The following is a 19,398-nucleotide window of genomic DNA, read 5'->3' as shown; positions in this document are numbered from 1 at the left end:
CTCTCTCTCTCTCTCTCTCTCTCTCTCTCTCTCTCTCTCTCTCTCTCTCTGTCTGTCTGTCTCTCTCTCTGTCTGTCTGTCTCTCTCTCCTCTTGCCCTAGGTTAGGTTGACTGAGCGCTCCAAAAAACCCTCCAAGTGAAAGCAGAACAGATGCACAGAAAGCCCGACACTGCTGCCACTGAATTGGGAGCTTGGCATGAGAACTCCAGAGCCAAGGGAGGAGACCCTTGCTCCCCCTACCTAGCCCCTGATCCAGTACTGAGTATCTCGCCCATCTATGCTTGGGCACCGCACCTGTCCCCAGTCCCTGAATTCACCCATCCTATCCTGAACCCCAAAAGGGTCTGATGGGGGTGGGGGGGTGATTGAATGATGTATAAAACACGGACCAAGTCTAATCAGATGGAATGTATTTGGGACAAGTGTCAAGTCTCACATGTGGATTGATTTGGGTTCAATCATCTGCATAAATGCAGGATGACTGCAGAGACATGGATGGACAACAGGTACCATTTTTTTTAAGTCCTAAGGGTGCGTGCATTGTAAACTCTAAGCCCAACATGAGTCCATGGTATGACATGGTAGTTGAAATATTTCCATGGGATTGTAAGTAGGGTGGAAAGAAGGGAATAAACATTTCTAAGCACCTACTATGTGCCAGGTACCACGCTAAGCACTTTAAACATATGTCATTTGATCCTCACAACTCTGGAAGATAAGTACTGTTATCATCCCTATTTTACAGTTGTGGAAATTGAGACAGCAGAGGTTAAGTGGCTTACCCAGGGTCATATAGCCAGTGAGTGTCTGAGGCTGGATTTGAACTCAGATTTTCCTAACTCTAGGCCCAAGGTCTCCATCTAGCTGCCTTAGGAGCTGCATTTCCAGAAGGAGGGAATCCAGAACGAGGGAGATTATAGCCCCATCCCCATCCTGGGTTTGACCCTATCAGGGTACTACTGATAAATGAGCACACCCAGAAAAGACTGGAGAACATGCCCCATGAGGATGACTTGAAGGAACAGGGGAGGCTTAGCCTGGAAAAGACAGAGCCTAGGACATGATGTCTGTGTCCAAATATTTAAGAGGGTGTCATGTGGAAGAGGGATTAGCTTTACCCTTCTTGGTCCCAGAAAGCAGAACCAAGGGCAGAGAAGGAAGGGAGTTATGAAGTAGTAGATTTTGGCTTGATATAAGGTGGAAATCGCATTGCCTCTGATGTCTAAGGACAGGGTTCCGATACCATCTCTGATCTTCTCTACCACTGTGACATTGGAATAGTCACTTGGCCTCCCTGGGCCTCACCTGTAAAAAGCAGGGTTGGATTTGATAGCTTTAAAGACTGTCTATCTAGCTTCATGATCTCTTTATCATAGCCTGTCCTATAAAAGAACACTTCTTAACAAGGAGAACTGTCCAAGATCTTGGGAGGTGGTAGTTTCTCTGTCAATGGCGGTCTTCAAATAGAGGCTGGATGACCATTTTCTGGGTACACTGTGGAGGAGATCCTCCTCCTTAGAGGTGGGTGGTCTCTGAGGTCTCCAAATCAGGGATTCTATAAGATGTGGAACTGGGGTTTATAGGAATGGGGAAGGGAGAGTGGGGGCTGATATGAGTGGTAGGAGAAGGGCCCAAGATCACTCAGGCAGGCTGCATCTCACTCTAGATACTATGCTCCTGGAAATACTGGAGATCAGGAGTTCCTAGACATAGAAAGGAGTGCCAGCGTGGAAATGGGGGAGGGAAGATAGTGGGCTATCTCAGGAAGAACACCACCTCAGTAGCCCATGCATACAGCAGCCCAAAGCTATGAGAGACTGGGGGAGCTCTGGAGCCCTGGATTCATGGCCTTACAAAGAACAGATGTAGGCTGGCATTCTGTCTCTCCAGTTCCACTAGAAGGCCATCTTCTATCTCTCATTAAGGTGGGGGCAGAATGTTTCAAACCAACAGCCAGCTACCCTTCCAAGGGACCTGACTCATGGGTAGAAGGGAATCTGCAATGTGTCGTGCCAGCCTGGTACTGGAACGCCCACCACCAGGACGGGGATGGAGAAAGCCAGCAAAAGGCAGGACAGAACCAAGGCCAGCTCACTTGCCCATTCCTGCTACCACCAATCAAGAATTGGGGATCCAGGCAATAGGGGAGTGGGGTAAGATGATGAAGAGCACAGGGTGAGGCTGGGGGCTGAGACAAAGAGCTGGTGGAGCGATGTAATCCTTCAGAGGCTGATTTTCCTCTGTGCATTTCTATCCCTTTATGGTGAGTGATGTGTCTGAGCCCTGAGGCCAAGGGAAGTGGGTGTGTTTTTATAAACTGAAATGTAATAACTTGTCATTCTACCTTGGTATTTATCTCACATCCTTTCTCCCTAGAGAACTCTCCCAGTAGCAGCTCATCCTTTGCTTTCTGTAGGAGGGGGAGGGGGGAAGATGGGAGTGAGAGCTGTGACCTCCATTTGCCTGAGAAGCAGAGGATGGTGCTGAGGGGAAGGGAGGGTGCCTGTGGCGATTCTGGGACCAGACGAAGGGCTGAGAGTCTAAGGCATGCTCAGAAGCTGGGGTAGGGGAGAAAGTGACTTCTCAGACCTGATTGCCACCTGGGACTACTGTCAGGGAGGCAGACAGCTGAACTGAGGGAACAGGAAGGAAGCCAATTCTGCCAACAACCCAAAGGCACCAGCCTCTCACTCTGAGGCCGCTGGGAAAAGTAATGAGAGTCCAGGTTTCTGGGCTGGTGTTCCTGAATTGGCCCTTCTCCAGTTTCTAGAGCTGAGCATATTGACAGGAGGGAGGGTGAGAGAGCCAGGTGATACCTCTCTAGGGCAGAATAGTCTATCTCTGTGTTTTGGTTAAGTGGGTGGCTCTCCTTGGATGTCTGTTTTCCCCCTGGTTTGGTCCCTGGGGAAATCTTTGCACTGACTATGTCATGAGCTGAGGAGGTCTGAAGCACAGCAAACACCAAAGAGGTGGGTGGCCATCAATCTGTCAGGAGATGAGCTCCAGTCACATCTCTGGCCACACCTTCTGAACCCTTCCCTATCCTCTTGGGTGAAACTGTGTCAGAGGCTGAAGGACCTAGCAGCCTGTGGTCACGGAACTCCATTATCCCCTTCCCTATCGAAGCGCGTTGGTGGTCGAGGGGTAAAGTAGAATGGGACTGAGCATAAGCAAAACTGTGACTCCCTTTAGACATCTGCTGCTGGTGTATCCCATCTCTAGGCTGACCCTTCTTGGTTCAACACCCTCATGAGACCTCCAGACCTGCAGGGCATGTCCCTTTAGCCAAACTTCTAAAAATTATCATCTTATATCCTCTTACCCTACCTTCCAAGACATCCAAGGGGACAACCAGCTCACTTCTGCCAATGATCGGCGCTCATGGCAAAGGGCGAAGGAAGAAGAGAGGCCTTTCTCTTCCACCAAGAGGTGCCTCCTTCTCCCTCTGAGATGATATCTGTGTAGCCTACGAGGGGCTCCTAGTAACCAATGAGCTGTCTAACCCAGGAGAGAGGAGAGAAGCATTGTGACAAGCTCATAGGAAGGCTGTCTGGATAAAGAAGAGGCTTTGTGGCTCTTCTCCCATCATGCCAAGTAGGTGGTCTCTAATTACTTCAATGGGTAGGGTTATTCCACAACTGATGCTATTTACTGTAGCTGTAGCTCTCCTTTACATTTCTTATGCGCCAGTTAAGACAGATTTCTATCCATCCATCTTCTTCATTCTGTCTCCTCTCTTCTCTGTGCCTTTAAAGGCTTATGCCATCCAGGTGCCACATCTGGAATGACTTCCCTCAGCCCTTCTATTGAACTCCAAGCCCTGATCCTCATCTCAGCTCCTCTGTGAAGCCTTCCCTGATGAGCTAAAAGCATTGCTTCACATTTCCATTCCTCCTGGTCCTTTGTGGGGGCTTCCCTTTGCATATACCTTATTCTTCCTTGTATCATAGTTGTTTGGAGGGTGATGTGGTACAGTAGGGGGGAACTGGAATCGAGGTCGAAAGATCTGGGTTGTTCAAGGTCTGCTTCCAACACTTAATAGCTGTGTGGCCATAGGCAACTGACCCGACCTCTCTGGATCCAATGGCCTCGACTTCTTGTGTTACTCATTATGACTGCTATGATGAAAACCTTTTATAAGTCAACAAATGCTTTAGAAATTTGAGGTATCTACTATGTCATCATTACTCGGTGTCCCCTTCCATCCATCATTATCCAAAATGATAACTAGAGTGGAGCAACCAGCCCTTTAGCCAAGGGTGCTGACATTTAATAGAGCAGGCTTCCTGCCCCACTGGTAAGGACTCCATACCTCCAGCCTGCACCAAAGCCTCCCTGGAAGTATATTTGTCTGCCCTCACTTTCCTGCCTGGGACTTGAGCCCCCACTCCTGACCATGCCCTTCTCCTGGGACCCCACATCCAGCTTGTCACACATCACTGCTAGGGTGTTCTGCTTTTACCCAGAAGGAGACAACCACTGCAGTCCCTTCTACTCCTTTCCCCTCCTCCACCCCATTTGCCTCCTGGCCCAACCCCCAGTCTCATCGTGGAGGTTGGGACATTCAAAGATCATCTGTGGGGTGGGCCTGTCCTTCTCTAGCATGACCACATCAGTTCAGCATAGGCTACATGAGATAGGAGTTCACATGAAGCCACCCACGGTGCAGTGAAGGTGAAGGGAGTGTCCTAAAGCCCTGGTGCAACCCAGGGGAGCCTAGGGGAGTTCCTGTCCAAATGGACCTACCCCACCTCCTTCCTTATCAACACAACCTCCTCCATAGCTGTCTGGCTCCTATTCATACCTCCTCCCACCCCGCCCAGCTGCCCCAGGTGCTGTGATCGCTGGTTATGGTTCTGCTGGCAGTGTAGAAGCTCTCCAAGGGCAAAGACAATCTCCTACCCAACTCACTATTCTCCATGTTGAAGACAAGGGTTTGGGTTGGGTTGGGTTTTTGTTTGTTTTTGCACATGGGAGCATCTAATGAACATTTGTTGACTTGAACGTCAAAGACAATCTTGCCTCCGAGTCCTCCTGCTCACCCTACCCCCCTTTGTTCTTGCCCTTTACCTCCAAGCTTCACAAGAGGGGAGACATGCTACCTGCTGGTCCACGGCCACCGCATCCAGTCCATTGTACATGATGTTGACCCAGCCATCTTTGGAGGCCAAGACAAAGAGGGACATCAAGGCCTGAAAACAAAGGATGAGAGGATCATAGGTCTAGATTTTTGGGGGCCCACACAAACCACTGAGTCCAACCTTCCCCATTTTACAGAGGAGGAAACTGAGGCCCAGGGTGAGTAAATGATTTTCCCAAGGTCACCCAAGTTGAATCATAAGTGTAGAGCTAGAAAAGGACCCCAAAGGCCATCCAGTCCAATCTCTTCATTTTACAGATAAAGGAACTGAGGGCCCAAAAGCTTAACCAACTTACCCTGGATCATACAGGTAAGATCACCAAGTAGTCCAAACCCTTTATTTTACTAATGAGGAATTGTCCAATGTCACATAGCTTGTTAGACATGGACTTAGAGTGAGAACCCAGATCTGATTCCCCAGTCACTTGCTCTCTGGCCCACACTGACTCCCAATGGGGCCAATCTGCTGCTTGGGGGAGAGAATACTGGACCAGTCTTGCTCCCAATCCCTCAAACAAATCCACCATTTTCTGGCAGCCTTGGCACCTTGGAAGGTCCCTCTCCCCCAAGACCACTCTTTAGAGGTGCGGTTTCCTCCTAAGGACATGCCCTTGAGAAAATGCCCAAGCCAGCTGTGCTCACGACTTCCCTCCTCTCCCAGCTCAAGTCCTGATCATCAGCTTTTCTATCTACTTATATATGCATGTATCTATCTACTTATGTATGCAGGTACCTATCTACTTATGTATGTATCTACTTATTTATTTATCTATCTATTTATTTATCTTGTCAAGTTATCTACCTGCCTCCCTATGTATGTCAGTATGTATCATGATTCTAGGCATCACAGCCTTCTTTGAAAATGAGGGTTCCAGAGTGCCAGCCCACCCTCCGGCTCACTGCTGTGGAATTGTGCTGCCCAAGGTCATCCTGCCCTGGGCTGAGTCACTCGGCCTGAGCAAAGCTGAAGTCGGCACAGTAGGGTGGGTAGGGCACAGGAGGCAGCAGCTGTAAAGGCCACCAGTCTACTCTGGGGCTGCCCCCAGACAGAGCACACCAGCTTAGAGAAAGGCATTCTCTGCTAGTGTTTGAGCCCAATCCGCTACCAGTGTTTGTGGAGAAGCTTCTGGTTCTGGAAGGAGAAAAGAGACAGGTGGCTGTGGGCCTGGGGTATTCCTGGGTGTCTCTCCATGTGTGCCTGTGGGTGGGCTCCTCCACTGCTGTGTTTTCCAGGAAAATCTTATGTGCTGGGCTGGGCTGCTGATCTACCCAGGAGCCAAGGCACAAACCCCAAAGGAACTGGGAATGCTGAGTCTGTACCGAGGGTAATAACACTGTCATCCGACCTTCCCTCTTCCCTAGGGCATGTTAGCATCAGGGGTCATGAAATCCAGACAGCCAGAGGCCACGGGAGCCTGACATTCAGAGACAGCAGGGCCCTGAGAGCTGGAGGTCATGAGACCTTTGTAGACAGAAGTCATAGGACCCTCACATTTGGAGCTCACAGGTCCCTGACAGCCAGAGGCAGCAAGTCTCTCTAAGGGCCGGAGGCAATGGGCTCTGTTGGGCAGAAACTGCCTTTTAAAATGGGATGAAACTTGGGGCCAAAGAAGCTTTCTTAGCTAATGAAATAATAAAAGAGAAAAAAGGCTGGGACCTGCCTCCTGAGCTTCTGAGAAGAACTGAGAGGGGTCCTTGGTATGAGTGATTTTGACCTTGGAGGGCCCACGAACTCATTCTGCCTTCTGCATCCCTGCAGCTACTCGACTAAAGGAACTCTGCAAACCTCTACCCCATTCACCACACCCTCCTCTAGTGCCCCTCCAGGGCAGGGGTACTGGGTCACAGCCACTGACATTTAGTTCATCCCTGACCCCCAATTTTTCCCACAGTCTTCAGGGGTGGGGTCTCTGGGGGTAAGAGGAGAGCGTAAAAAATGGGGGGGGGGGGGTCAGTAATGGAGAAGAAGAAGGCACTTGAGCTGAATTTTGAAAGAAGACATAGAGTCTAAGACTCAGAGGTGAGAAGGAAGGGCATTCCAGACATGGGCAACAGCTTGAGCAAAGGCATGGTGGTTGGAGATGTTGTGGGTGGGGAGTAGAAGGTAGGACAATTTGGTTGGGATATTGAGTGTGCAGGACTCTACAGGTGTTCGAGGGGGAGTGCCACAAAAGCAGTGTGGAAAGGGTGTGGGTACCAAATTGAGGAGACCTTTCAATGCCAAGTTGAAGATTTTCCATTTTATCCTAGGGAGCATAGGGAGTTAGTGAAGATTCTGGAGCAGGATAGTTACATGGTTTTATATACGTGAGGAAGTTTGGTATCTGTGGATGGAATGGAGAAGGGAAAAACTAGAAACAGAGTAAACAGGTAGGAGAAAAAACGCTATAATTGTCCAGGTGAGAATGGGGCCTGAACAATGGTAGTGTCAGTGTGAGTGGAGAGAAGGGAACAGATCCAATCACCACTCATTGGTTCTGGAGAGTATTTCCTGCTCTTATAAGAAGTTATTCCTTTGGCACTCAACACCTTTTTTAGGTCGGTAGGGTCCATCATTATAAGTTTTTCCAGATAGGGAAACTGAGGCTTACTGAACCCCAATCTCCCCAAAGGCAGAGACCATGCCTTGTGTATCCTACACTAATGCTCTAAAGATCATAGGTGCATAAAACATGTTTATTGAATGAACAATGAATAAGACCCAGAGGTTAAAGTGATTTATCCAAGGTCATACGACTGGCTTATAAATCTCAGAATCTTGGGGCTAATCCAGCCTGAACAGGAACCCAGCAAAGTATAATCTGGCACCTGCTTGAAGATACTCACTGAGGGGAAGGCTGCTTACTCCCTAGAGATCCCATCTCACTTCTAGACAGCTCTAACTGTGGGGAGGTTCTCCTTGTATCCACACTAAAGCTGTTTCTCTCCAAAATGGTACCCCCTCTCACCCCCTCACCGCCTCCAACACCACCACTGCTTCTAGTTCTGCCTTCTGGGAATGAAGCCTTATCCCCCTCCCACATGACAGCCTCTCAGAGCCTTGGACACAGCGATCATTGCTCCCTGAGCCTTTCTGCCCCCTTCTGTCAATCCTTGGACAGCCTGGTTTCCAGTCTTCCATCCCCCACATGGTGGTGGAGTGAGGGCTTATCTCTGTGCCTCCCCCGGGGGCGCTGCTCACCTGGCCCAGGTTGTCAAAGTTGTACTTGCGGTGCACCCAGCGGTAGTTGGCAGCCATGCAGTCAGAGCGGTTGGTGATGTTCCGGATGTCGACCCCCAGGCAGTGGTAAAACTTCCCCTTGAAGAGCTGAGGGTGGGAAGACCAGAGGATCAGAGACAGAGCAGCACCCACCTTGGAGGGCTTCTGGTCCAACCCCTTCACTTTGGGAAAGGACTTGTCCAGGGTCATACAGGTGGTACTCTGACTCCAAACTAGAATCTCCCAACAGGCACATATTGGGATGGGAGTGGGGAGAGAAGGTGACAAAGTGAGACAGTGCAGGGTGCTGGAAATCCCTGGGCTGAGGCAAGAGATCTGAGTTCAAATCCTGACCTTGTCACTTACTATCTGTGACTTGGCTCAAGCCTCCTAACCTCTCTGGGCCTTGGTTTACTCATCTATGAGACAAGGGGGTCAGACAGTCATGAGACTACAGACTTAGAGTCGTCTGAGCCCCACCCCCTCATTTTACAGATGAGGAAACCGAGGCTGAGTGCATTTATTAGGTGCTTACGGTTTGCAAAGGACTTTCAAAAATATCATCTCATTCTATCCTCCCCACTCTCCCCCTGGGAGGCAGGTGCTCTTATCATTCCCATTTTATAGATGAGGAGACTGAGGCAAGCAGAGGTTAGGTGACTTGCTCAGGGTCACACAACCAGTAAGTATCTGAGGCCAGATTCCAACTCAGCTCCTCCTGGCTCCAGCTCCGCTGGGCTGTCTGGCTCCCTCCGGAGTCTCTTTACAGCTGGCTCAGCCTCTGGTGAGGTCCAAGGTGAAGGAGGGGGGTGAAAAAGGAGAAGATCCAGAGAAATCCAGAGAGAGCAGACACTGGCTTTCTAAGCTGCTGATCTTTGGGGTGAGGACTCTGACTCTAGGATTCTGGACAGAAAATATGGTGAGAAGAGGAGGGAGAGGTTTGAGTCCTGGGTCCCTGGGGCCTGGATGGGCTGCTGGCTGTGTGAGTAGAGAGAAAACAATTTATCTTCCAGAAAAACAAACAAACAAACAAACAGGCATAAACAGCTGCCCTCCTGATCCCTTCCTGGGTGGCCACTGGCCTGTCCAGTGGTGCCTGCTCCACGAGGAGGGGATGGGCGGACACGTGGGCCCCAAGATCCGTGCTATGGCCTATCTATAGCTCACTCTGTGAGAGGCAAGAAACACCCACTCCCTGTGTTCTGCAGCAGAATCCCAAAATAAAGAGCCAGGAGAAGGAAAAAATACCATTGTGGGTGGACTTGGGCTCATGTGCCATAGAAGACCCAGCCTCAGCACAGGACGCCCTTCCCATTGGCTGTCCAGACCCTGCCACCCTGGTCTGGGGCTCCCTCAGCAATGGCGCTCACCCTGGGCAGGGTCAGCGGGGTCCTTGGTGTGACCGCAGCAGCCCCCACCTCCTCTTTTTTCTCCATCAGTTACCACTTGTAACTTTCGCCTTCCACCTATTAGAATCCCCAGATGTCAGGTCTGGAAGGGCCTGGGGGTCACCTCATCCCAATCCTCTCTGAGCAGGAATTCATTATGGAGAAGTGATGTGGCATAGTTGAAAGGGTCATGAGGAGTGGCATTTGAAGCCCCTTACTGAATGAGTGACCTCAAGCAGGACAGTCTCCCTGGGCCTCAGTTTCCTCCTCTGTAAAATTGGGGAATTAGACTTGGATGACCTTCAATGGCTCTTCCAGCCCCAAATCTATGGTTTTGGATAAATGGAGTGTTGAATCCATCGGTATGCATTTATTAAGTACCTACTGTGTATGAGAATCTGTTGGGCACTGGCAGATACAAAGAAAAAAAAAAAAGACCACTTCCTGCCTTCAAAGGGCTTCCCTTCATCTCCAATAAAAAAGCCCAGAATGTCAGAACTGGAGGCAACCTTGGGGGTCTTCCAGCCCTGCTCCTGCTGAACTTACATGAACCATAAGACCGCCCCCCCCATTTCATAACCATTAATATCATACCTATAACCTCCAAGCAACTCTGAAAAATGGTGAGTCACAGAGAAGTTGCCAACCTGCTCTGGGAGAGGATTTTTCTCATCCTGGAGTTCCCTATGGCTGTGAAATCCCATGTCCCTGTCCTGATCCCATAAACCCTACAGGTTTTAATATTTTCTAAAGTGAACCATGAGTCAACTTAATAGGGTAAACCTATTAAAGTAATGGAACCCATTAAATTACACTGACTAGGACATAGTATCAATCAATTAAACAATTAACAAGCATTAATCAAGGGCATGTATTTCTACTCTGCCTCACAGTCCAGGGACAATGGCAGCTGTCCAGGAGATAGGGAAGTGTAGGAGTTTGCCTAATCCTAGGAGATTGGGCAGTGGTTGGGCCCTCTAGGATGAGGTGACTTTCCAGGATGTGACAGGGCAGGACCTAAGCTCAAGTCTTCTAGCCCCAATATCGGGGCTCGATGTCATCTGACTGTGGGTCCTGTCTCTTCCATCAGTTTGGAAGCCCCCCAGAGAAGGGGCTCAGGAAGAATGACTGTTCCAGGGACCATGGCAGACACAAAGGCCAAAATGAAACTGTCTGTTCCCTCAAGAGGATTCTAGCAGATGGATACGGGCCACTGGCTTCTCATCCTGGAACTCAAGGTTCCTCAGAGTCTGGCCCTGCACTCCCTGTGCACTGGGCTTTACATTACTGTTCTATGCTCCAGCCGGGCTGGGCTTCTTGGCCTCAGCTCTCCTTTCATGTTGGCTTGGTGCATCATTTCCTGATCATGAAATGCCTCTGACCCTTCATTGCTATATGTAGATGCCTCCCTGTCCTTCCAGTCCAGCATGGAGACCACCACCACCCTACCCAGTCCTGTCTACCCCGCTTTTGAGGACTAGGCAAACTCTTCTGGAGACATTATCTCCACCTCTTCTCCCCTGAAAGTCAGGCTCTGCCCCTGGAACCATCCTGAGCTCCAATGGGCCAGTTCTGACCTGATCCCACCTGGTCTCAGGCTTCCATGGTGTTTTCTGGGAATCTCCTCCACTCTGGGGCCCCAATGCCCCCTCGCCACCCCCACTTTCTATCTCTCATTCATTTGCTGTGTCCTCCATTAAAATATAAGCTTCCTGAGAGCAGGAACTTGCTTGTTTATGTTGGGGATTCTCAGTACTTGGCACAGTATCTACACCACTTAAAAATTCTTTCCCTCATCTTTCTTATCCATTGCATCTATCTCTCTTCCCACTCTCTCTTCCTCTCTCTTTCTAATCTATCTCTCTTTTCTCTTCTCTCTCTCTTTCTTTCTCTCCCTTCCTCCTCCCTCTCCCCTTCTCCCTCTGTACCTCTCCCTCCCTTCCTCCTTCCCCCTTTTCCTCCCCCTCTCCTCCTCCTCCTCCTTCTTCTTCTTCTTCTTCTTCTTCTTCTTCTTCTTCTTCTTCTTCTTCTTCTTCTTCTTCTTCTTCTTCTTCTTCTTCTTCTTCTTCTTCTTTCTTCTTCTTCTTTCTCCTCTCTCTCCCCCCTCCCCTCTCTTGTCTCTCTCTCTCTCCTCCTTTAAGCCTTCCCTCCTCGCCACCCAGAAAGCAATGATTCCTCCCTCATGATATTTCATAGCCCATTGTACTCTTCCCATGTGCTTATAGATAGAATGGCAGCTCCTTAAGGGCAGGAATAGTTTCATTTTTGTCTTTTCAGCTTCGATGCTTAACATAGTGCCTGGCACATAGTAGGCTCTTTTAAAACACTTATTCATTAATTTCTTAGTTGATCTCATTCTAATATGGTCTCCCAGCTTTTACTTTATTTTAGTACACTTTTTTTTCCACAAGTATTGATCCCTAGGGCACCAGAATTTTTTTTTAAGACTATGAGATTTGTAGTCAGAGGACCTGAATTTAAATTTTGTCTGTGTGGTAAACCAATCCGTGTCTCTGAGCCTCAACATCAGCTATAAAATGATTATATCAGGCTGGAGGGTCTCTCAGGTCTCCCCCATCTGCCATCACCCAAAGTTGTGGAGCCAGCCCCCTGTAGCCTCCAGCCACTCACCTGCACTCCCAGGATGCCAAAGATGATGAAGAAGGCACAGCAGATGAGGACAATGTTTCCGATGGGTTTGAGGGATGAGATGAGTGTCTCCACTACGAGCTTCAGTCCTGGGGCACGGCTGATGACCCTGCAGGTGTGTGCCAAGATGGGGGCAGCTGAGGGTGAGGGAAGGGTCTCCCTGGAGTTTGCCGAGCCCACCCTCATGGCACCAATAAAGGGAAGGGTCATAGAGCCACAGGTCTAGACTAGATTTTATAAATGAAGAAACTTAGGCTCAAAGAGGCCACACAGGGACCTGCTGGTACCTTGTACTAACTAGGTTTGGCATCAGGGGGTTCCCTGGGAATGGCTGGTGGGGCAGGAAATAGAGAGCACAGGGAGGTGACCAAGGGTTTCCTCACCGTAGCGGGCGAAGGGTCCGGAGGAGGCGAAGGACCCGGAGGACCCCTAGGATCGTGGCTCCTCCCGCAGATGCCACGGAGACCACAATGTCAATGAGGGACACAAAGACCAGGAAGCCATCCAAGATGTTCCAGCTGCTCCGGAGGTAGGCCTGCTCCCCAAAATACAGGCCCAGGGAGACCACCTGGCAAGGGTGGGAAGGGGGCACAGAGACAAAGGCAGGGGCGTCACAGAACTTCACAATTATAAGGGCCCTCAGAGGGCATCTGGTCCAACCCATGACTGGGCATGAATTATCCTGTGGATCATTAGGAGCTGTCCAGCATTTTCTTGAAGACCAAAGTGATGGTGATGGAGAGCCGACTGCTTCTGGAGGCAGCCCCTTCCACCCTGGGACGGCTCTCATCATGGGGCATTATTCCTGACCTCAAGCCTGAAATAGCCTCTTTGTGACTTCCCTATAGGGCTCCCAGTTCTGCCCTCAGGGATCAAGCACCTTTTCACATCAAAAGCCTTTAGATGCTTGAAAAGAGCCATCACACCCCCTGAGTCTTCTCTTCTCCAGGCTGAACACCCCTAGAGGTCAGATTCTGGAGTTCAGAAGCCCTCTTCTCCCTCCTGCCTCACCTGCTGTGAGTACAACTCCTAAGCACTTTCTGAACTCCAGCCCAATTTGATCTAAATAACAGAGCCCCGAGGGAAGTAATTGCAACAGTAACAATAGTTGACATTTCTATAAGACAAAGTATCACCCCATTTGATTCTGGGAGGTAGATGCCATTTTATAGATGAGAAAATGGAGGCCTAGAGAGATTAAGTGACTTGCCCAGGGTCACACAGCTGGGAAGCATCTGGTACAGGTTCTGAACTTGGGGTCTTCCTAATTCCAAGTCTAGTGCCTTATCTGCTGCACTACCTGGAGGTTTGCTAGGGAGATGGGGAGCAATAGTTATTAGCCCTGTTTCCCACATGGGGAATTTTATGCGTAGGACACTGAGCAAAACCTAGGTATTCTGCTGTTTATATGTGATGGTCCTGGGTGCCTAGGACTGAGGCACACAGAAGAGAATGAGGAACGATTCAGAATGCATTGTTAAGGACACAGCTGTTGCTTATCTTGTTACACAGAACTGTCTTTGCCCAGCCCTCTGGCATACTATGTGGCCACGATTTTGACATTTCAGAGCATGCCCTGGTGGACAAGACTTATCCCCAGGGAAACACAAATAGTCACCCAGGGAAAAGCTCCAGGCACCTAGACTCTCTGGAGATACCCTGCTCTGCCCCAGAGTCGTTTCACCTGGCGCCCTCTTCTTCCTCCTTCCCACTCACCCAATTCAGCTCCCACAATATAAAAGTCCATTTTAGGAACACCAGCCCAGAGACCCCGACCAGCCTTGATTGTACATGCTGCTGGCAAAGCCTTCAGAGTGGAAGATGGGACAGTGCGCTCATTAGGACCATGGACAGCAGCCGCTGCCTACCTGCTCCACAAACCATATTCTTCAGGTTGATGATGCTAACACTAGGCCAGCCCCCTTTCCACTAACAGTGTGACTCTGGCTTTGCCTCTGTCTAGGGGGGACCACCCCCCTAATTCCAAGGGCAACTTTTATGCCATGGAGGAGCTGAAGAACAAGGGGAGGAGACAGAGAAACCGCTGGTATAATGTGGGGGTGAGGGAGAATCCTCTGCTCCCAAACAGGTCTCCCACCTGTTCTATATGGTTACAATACCTTTTAGGGGAGTGGGAGACAGGGAGGAACCTTTTATTTCATTCTTTGGAGTAAAGGTTTAAAATTCGAATGTCCCCAACATTGGAAAACCAGTGGCTGAAATTCATGTTAATGTGCAAATGACTGAGGTTAGATTGTTTGCTGAGAACAAGGTGGGATGTACATATGAGGGGGATAGAACAGGTTATCCATGGGCACAAAAAGAGGGTCAAGAAATGAACTAGCTTAGGGAAGAGCCATCCCTAGGAGATGGAATTTTGGACTGTTCAGCCTACCTTTAGTGTCATCTCTCCAACAAAGATGGCGGTGAAGATGTAATTGGACACAGTGAGGAATATTCGCTCCTGAAAAGAGAAGGGGGAATAGAGCTGGGCCCAGGGAGGGCCTCCGAGCTCTCTTTTTCCTCTGTTCTTGTCCTTCTGATAATCCCATGGTTCTTTCCAACATGTCATGCTAACACTCTCCCTCACTACCCTACCACCCCTACTTCATTATCCCCCTTGTCTATCATGGATCTCAGGCCACCTGCATCCCACACTGTAGCCCAGGATCCCTTTGTGAGCCCCATCTCCCTTCCCTCTTAGGGTGGGGGAGAGGGTGTTAGTGTAACCTGAGTCTGAATTCAACTGATCTTAATGGGAAATCACAAGATACTAGATGTTGGTTTGGAGAGAAACTCAGACATCATCAAGTAGAAGCCCCTCATTTGACAGAGGAGGAAACAGACCCAGAATGGTGACAAAGCTTGCTCAAGGTCACATAGGGTGAGCACAACAGAGGTGGGATTTCTGACTCCAAAGTTAGTGCTTTCCACTGTGTCCCACAGCGTATAATCACTTCACATGGTTAGAAAGCAGCAGAATCAGGGTCTGAGTCCAGATTTCTTGACCCCAGATGCAGTATTTTTTCCTGGAAGGACCCCACCCTCGTCCCAGCCACTCCAATCCCACCAGTTACCCGGCCCTGCCGCTGGATGGGCACTACTCACAGTGCTGCCAGCCTCTATCTGGGGCCTCTCCAAGGCGATGGTGATACAGTTGAGGAAGATAAAAGCCAGGACAACGTAGTCAAAGAGCTTGTGGGTGATGATGGTTTGACAGAGGACCCGGAACCTGGTAGGAGATAGATGCCCTCTACCTTAGCCTTTTTCCCCTAGGCCTGGGCCTGAGCATGCTGGGCAGTGGGTAAGAGGGGGCCAGGGCATAATGAGGGAAGCTATCCTGGGACAGAAGAGAGAATGGGCTCAGAGAGAATGGTCATGGACCCCACGATGGGCTCTCCACATTCTTGGGGAGAAACTTCCTTATTGAGAGTACATCAACCCTGAAAACCAAGGCCGTCCCAGCTTTATAGTCTATCTCCTTGGTCACACTTACTCCCACGGTGGTCTCAGCGTGATGCCCTCTCCTTCAAAAAGCCTTTCCTGACCTCACAATCACAAGGGACCTCAGGGGGCATCACGGCCAAACATTCTCCCTGACATTGGGGGCCAGACAGTCTTTGTTTGAAGACCACCACTGAGGCAGAGACAGGTTTGCTAAAGCTCCTCGGAGTTCTCCTTCACCCCACTGCTCCCCTCCTTTGTACTGTGTCATTTTTATGCTTATTCACATACATGTACACACACAAACACATGTGCACACAAGCGCACACATACACATATACACACAAATGCATGCACCCACATACACCCCTATCAATCAGCAAGCACGTCCTGTCTCTGTGTGATCTTGGCCAATCACCGCACCTCTCTTTTCTTCATCTAAAATGGCTGGAGGTTTGTACTAGGTGGGCTCTAAGCCCCTTCCAAACCTACATCTATGATTCATTTATTTAGCCCCTACTAGACGCCAGACTGCTTTAGGCGTATAGTAGGTGCTTAATCAACGCTGTTCGATAGCTTGAGTACTTGAGGCAGGTACTAAGTGCATTTTCATCTCCCTCTCTCCAGAGCCCAGTGCAGAGTGTAGGCACCTAGGAAATATTTGTGGAATTGAACTGAACTGTTTGTCCCTATTTGGAGGTAATAGTTATGTATAATTGACATTAGGTTCCGAGTTTTAGGGCTAGGAGGAAGCTTAGAGACTGTCTATCCAACCTTCTCATTTAACAGAAGAGGAGACTGAGGTTGAGAAAGGTTAGAGGGAGGGTTGGGATTTGAACTCGGGCTCTCTGGATCCAAATCCTGGATGCAGCATCCCATTGTCCCACACGTGGCTGAAATAGACCTTGATGGTTTTCAGTGTCTTGCATCCCTCATAAGCCTCATAACAAACCAATGAGGTAGGTACCACAGAGATTGGACCTGGACTGAGATTTCATTCGCATAGGGAACGCCCAGGTGAGGACAGTCTCTCCACCAATGCAGGTAGGCACCTTCTCTACAGTCTTAGAGTTATCTGAGAGGCTAAGGGACTTGGCCAAATGAGTCAAAGGCAGTACTTGACCCAAGGCTTCCTGGCTTTGAGACCAGCTCTATATACTAGGCCATAGTGTCCCTCGGAGAATGGCCCAGCCCCTGCCCCAGCCCCCACAGCTCCTCACTCCCTGCACGGTTCCCCCTCCCCCATGGCCCAGATGTTTTCCCCACCCCTTCCTGGGCCAGCCCTCACCCACCTGTTCTCAGGAGAGAAGAGGTATACAGACCAGTCTTCCCTGATCTCACACCAGTCAGGCTTGTAAACATCAATCATCTTCCGGATTCGGAAACATAGGCTCTGGCAGGGGTAGGGAGTAGTGAGAGGCAGGATCAGTGTGAGACCCTGTCCCCTGGCTCCTTCTCTCATAACTCACCTCTGGGTTGTGCTGGTTGGTAAGAAATGAAATAGAGCAGCCCCTCCCCTGCTGCCAATGCTCATGGGCTGTGAGACACCCTACCCATGTCTTATCTCCTCAAACATGGCAGACATCCAAGGACAGCGGCCTCCAAATGTGCCCAAGGCTCTCCCTTCCCCTCTTCTGTCACCATCACTACTCAACTTCACATGCTTGGGCCCCCACTTCAGGTCATTATGGGCTTCTGTCTCCCCAGGAAGACTGTAAGCTCTCTGAGGGCAAGGATTATGGCTCTTCCCTCCTTTTTCCATCCTCAACCTTCTTCCAGTGTGCCTGCCTAGGACACAGTGATGATGACTGTACGTTGCTGGTCAACAGTCCCTGATATCAGGCCTGGGCGGCTCCTTTCTGAAATTGTAGCAGATTCTCCGCTCCCTGAGGGCAGGCGAATGGGCTGTTTGTTTCTGGATGCTCAGCTCCTGGATGAGGGAACTTGAACCTGTGGTTTCATCAGTGTCTAACACAGATTTGCGGCTCATCTGGAGCTAAGCATTATCCACTATGGCCATGTGGCCTCTCTCCTTTTCCTTAACAAATCTAGGGTGCATTCTAAACTTGAGGCAAGTGGATCTCAAAAAGTTCAGAGGAAAGATAAGAAGAATTCTATGGAGTTAAATGTTTCAGAGGAAATCGGTCCAGGAGGGATGAGACATAGTCAAGACAAAATTCCAAAGAAACAAAGGGAATCACTTCCAATGAGGAGAAAAATAGGATTGTTCTTAAGAGTCAGATGTGAATGCACAGGGAGCTCACCAGCCCGTTGAGATTTTAAAACCAGTGAGAGACAACAAAAGGGGTGGCTTTTTCTTAAGCTGTGTTGGAAAGAAAGGGGGTAAAACTTGCTTGATATGGATGGGACAATTATATAGGGAAAAAAGACAGCCAGGGAGTGCATAGAACTCAAGATAGACAAAGAGAGAGGAAGAGACCATTTGGCTGCCCTTGATAAATTCAAGACCCCTGGTTCAAATGTGTCCTGAAAGAGCTGGCAGATGTGATGATGATGTCATCATCAGTGATATCGGGAAGATCCTGGAAAATGGAGGAGGGACTGCAAAAACTGGATGAGGCAGAATGTCTCTCCGCCAAAATTTCAAAATTGAGATGACCATGGATGGAATTAGCGAACTCTAAGTCAATTCTAGGATGGAAGTAGGGATAGATGGTGTGTTCGTCTGACTGCAGAGGGCCCCATGCTAGCAGGGACAGTTAACACGGCAGATAATGGAGACAGGATCCAATAAGATCCCAGCAGAGAATACTGGGCTGAAACTAATGACCCGGAGTTCAATTGGGATAAATACCAAGTCTCACACCTGAACAAAAGAAATCAATGTCAGAAGTCTAAGAGAGAGGTGGCAGGGCTGGACAGCAGCTATTCTGAAGAAATCTGAGGGTCTGAGTGGACTGCAAGCCACATGAATTGTCAGCATGCTAATTCAATTAAGAGAGGGCTAGAGAGGTGAGAGTCCTCCTGTGCTCAGCCTCATCAGGCCTCCTCTGGAGTCTCATGCTCAGTTCTAGGAGCCAAGGCTTTGTAAGCTGGAGCTGAGGACCACACCGGGGAAGGCAACCAGGAGGCAAAAGGCCTTTAGTCAGTCTCCTGTGGAGATTAGGTAAAGGAAATGAACCTGTTCAGCCTGGAGAAAGTGGGCCAGGGTGGTGAGAGGTGCCTTCACACACCTGAGGGGCCATCATGGGGAGGACAGAGGGCGGAACCAGGAGCAATGGGGCAGGGGAAAGCTGCAAAGAGGAAAATGGGGGCTCCAGAGCCATGGGGGAAGGGACAGCCTGGAGAGGGGGAGGAGTCTTTAAGTGAACACCAGGCAGCCACTTGTTGGGTGGGCTATAACAAGGTCGTTTTTGGTACAGGGGCTGGACCAACTCCCAAATTCTATGATTCTACAAAATGTGGAATTAGGGTCAGAAGACCTAAGTTCAAATCAAGGGGGGGAAATGAGAACCAGAGAATTCAGAGGTGGGAGGGAGCTTAGAACAGAGAATATCAGGGCTAGGGAGGGCCTTAGAAAAGGGGATGTCAGAGCTGGGAGGGAGCTCAGAACAGG

General features: G+C 49.6%; 1 protein-coding gene across 1 annotated transcript in view; it reads right to left on the bottom strand.

The window, feature by feature from the left end:
- Nucleotides 1-19,398, bottom strand: part of CACNA1I (calcium voltage-gated channel subunit alpha1 I) — a 151,904-nt gene that overhangs the window by 33,445 nt on the left and 99,061 nt on the right. Inside the window, exons 16-22 of the mRNA XM_069102856.1 lie at nt 17,114-17,214; nt 15,486-15,609; nt 14,773-14,841; nt 12,761-12,945; nt 12,360-12,486; nt 8,323-8,448; nt 5,104-5,193 (exon numbers count right to left, since the gene is read on the bottom strand). Of these exons, the coding sequence (XP_068958957.1) occupies nt 5,104-5,193; nt 8,323-8,448; nt 12,360-12,486; nt 12,761-12,945; nt 14,773-14,841; nt 15,486-15,609; nt 17,114-17,214 (822 nt within the window). The remainder of the gene's footprint in view (nt 1-5,103; nt 5,194-8,322; nt 8,449-12,359; nt 12,487-12,760; nt 12,946-14,772; nt 14,842-15,485; nt 15,610-17,113; nt 17,215-19,398) is intronic.

The sequence above is a fragment of the Petaurus breviceps genome, unplaced genomic scaffold (assembly GCF_028583685.1).
Source record: "Petaurus breviceps papuanus isolate PSGF00001 unplaced genomic scaffold, PetGlider_PUasm1.0 558, whole genome shotgun sequence".
Classification (NCBI taxonomy): Eukaryota; Metazoa; Chordata; class Mammalia; order Diprotodontia; family Petauridae; genus Petaurus; species Petaurus breviceps.
Note: the sequence above shows the minus strand (reverse complement) of the source record. Positions and strands in the feature narration are given on the sequence as shown.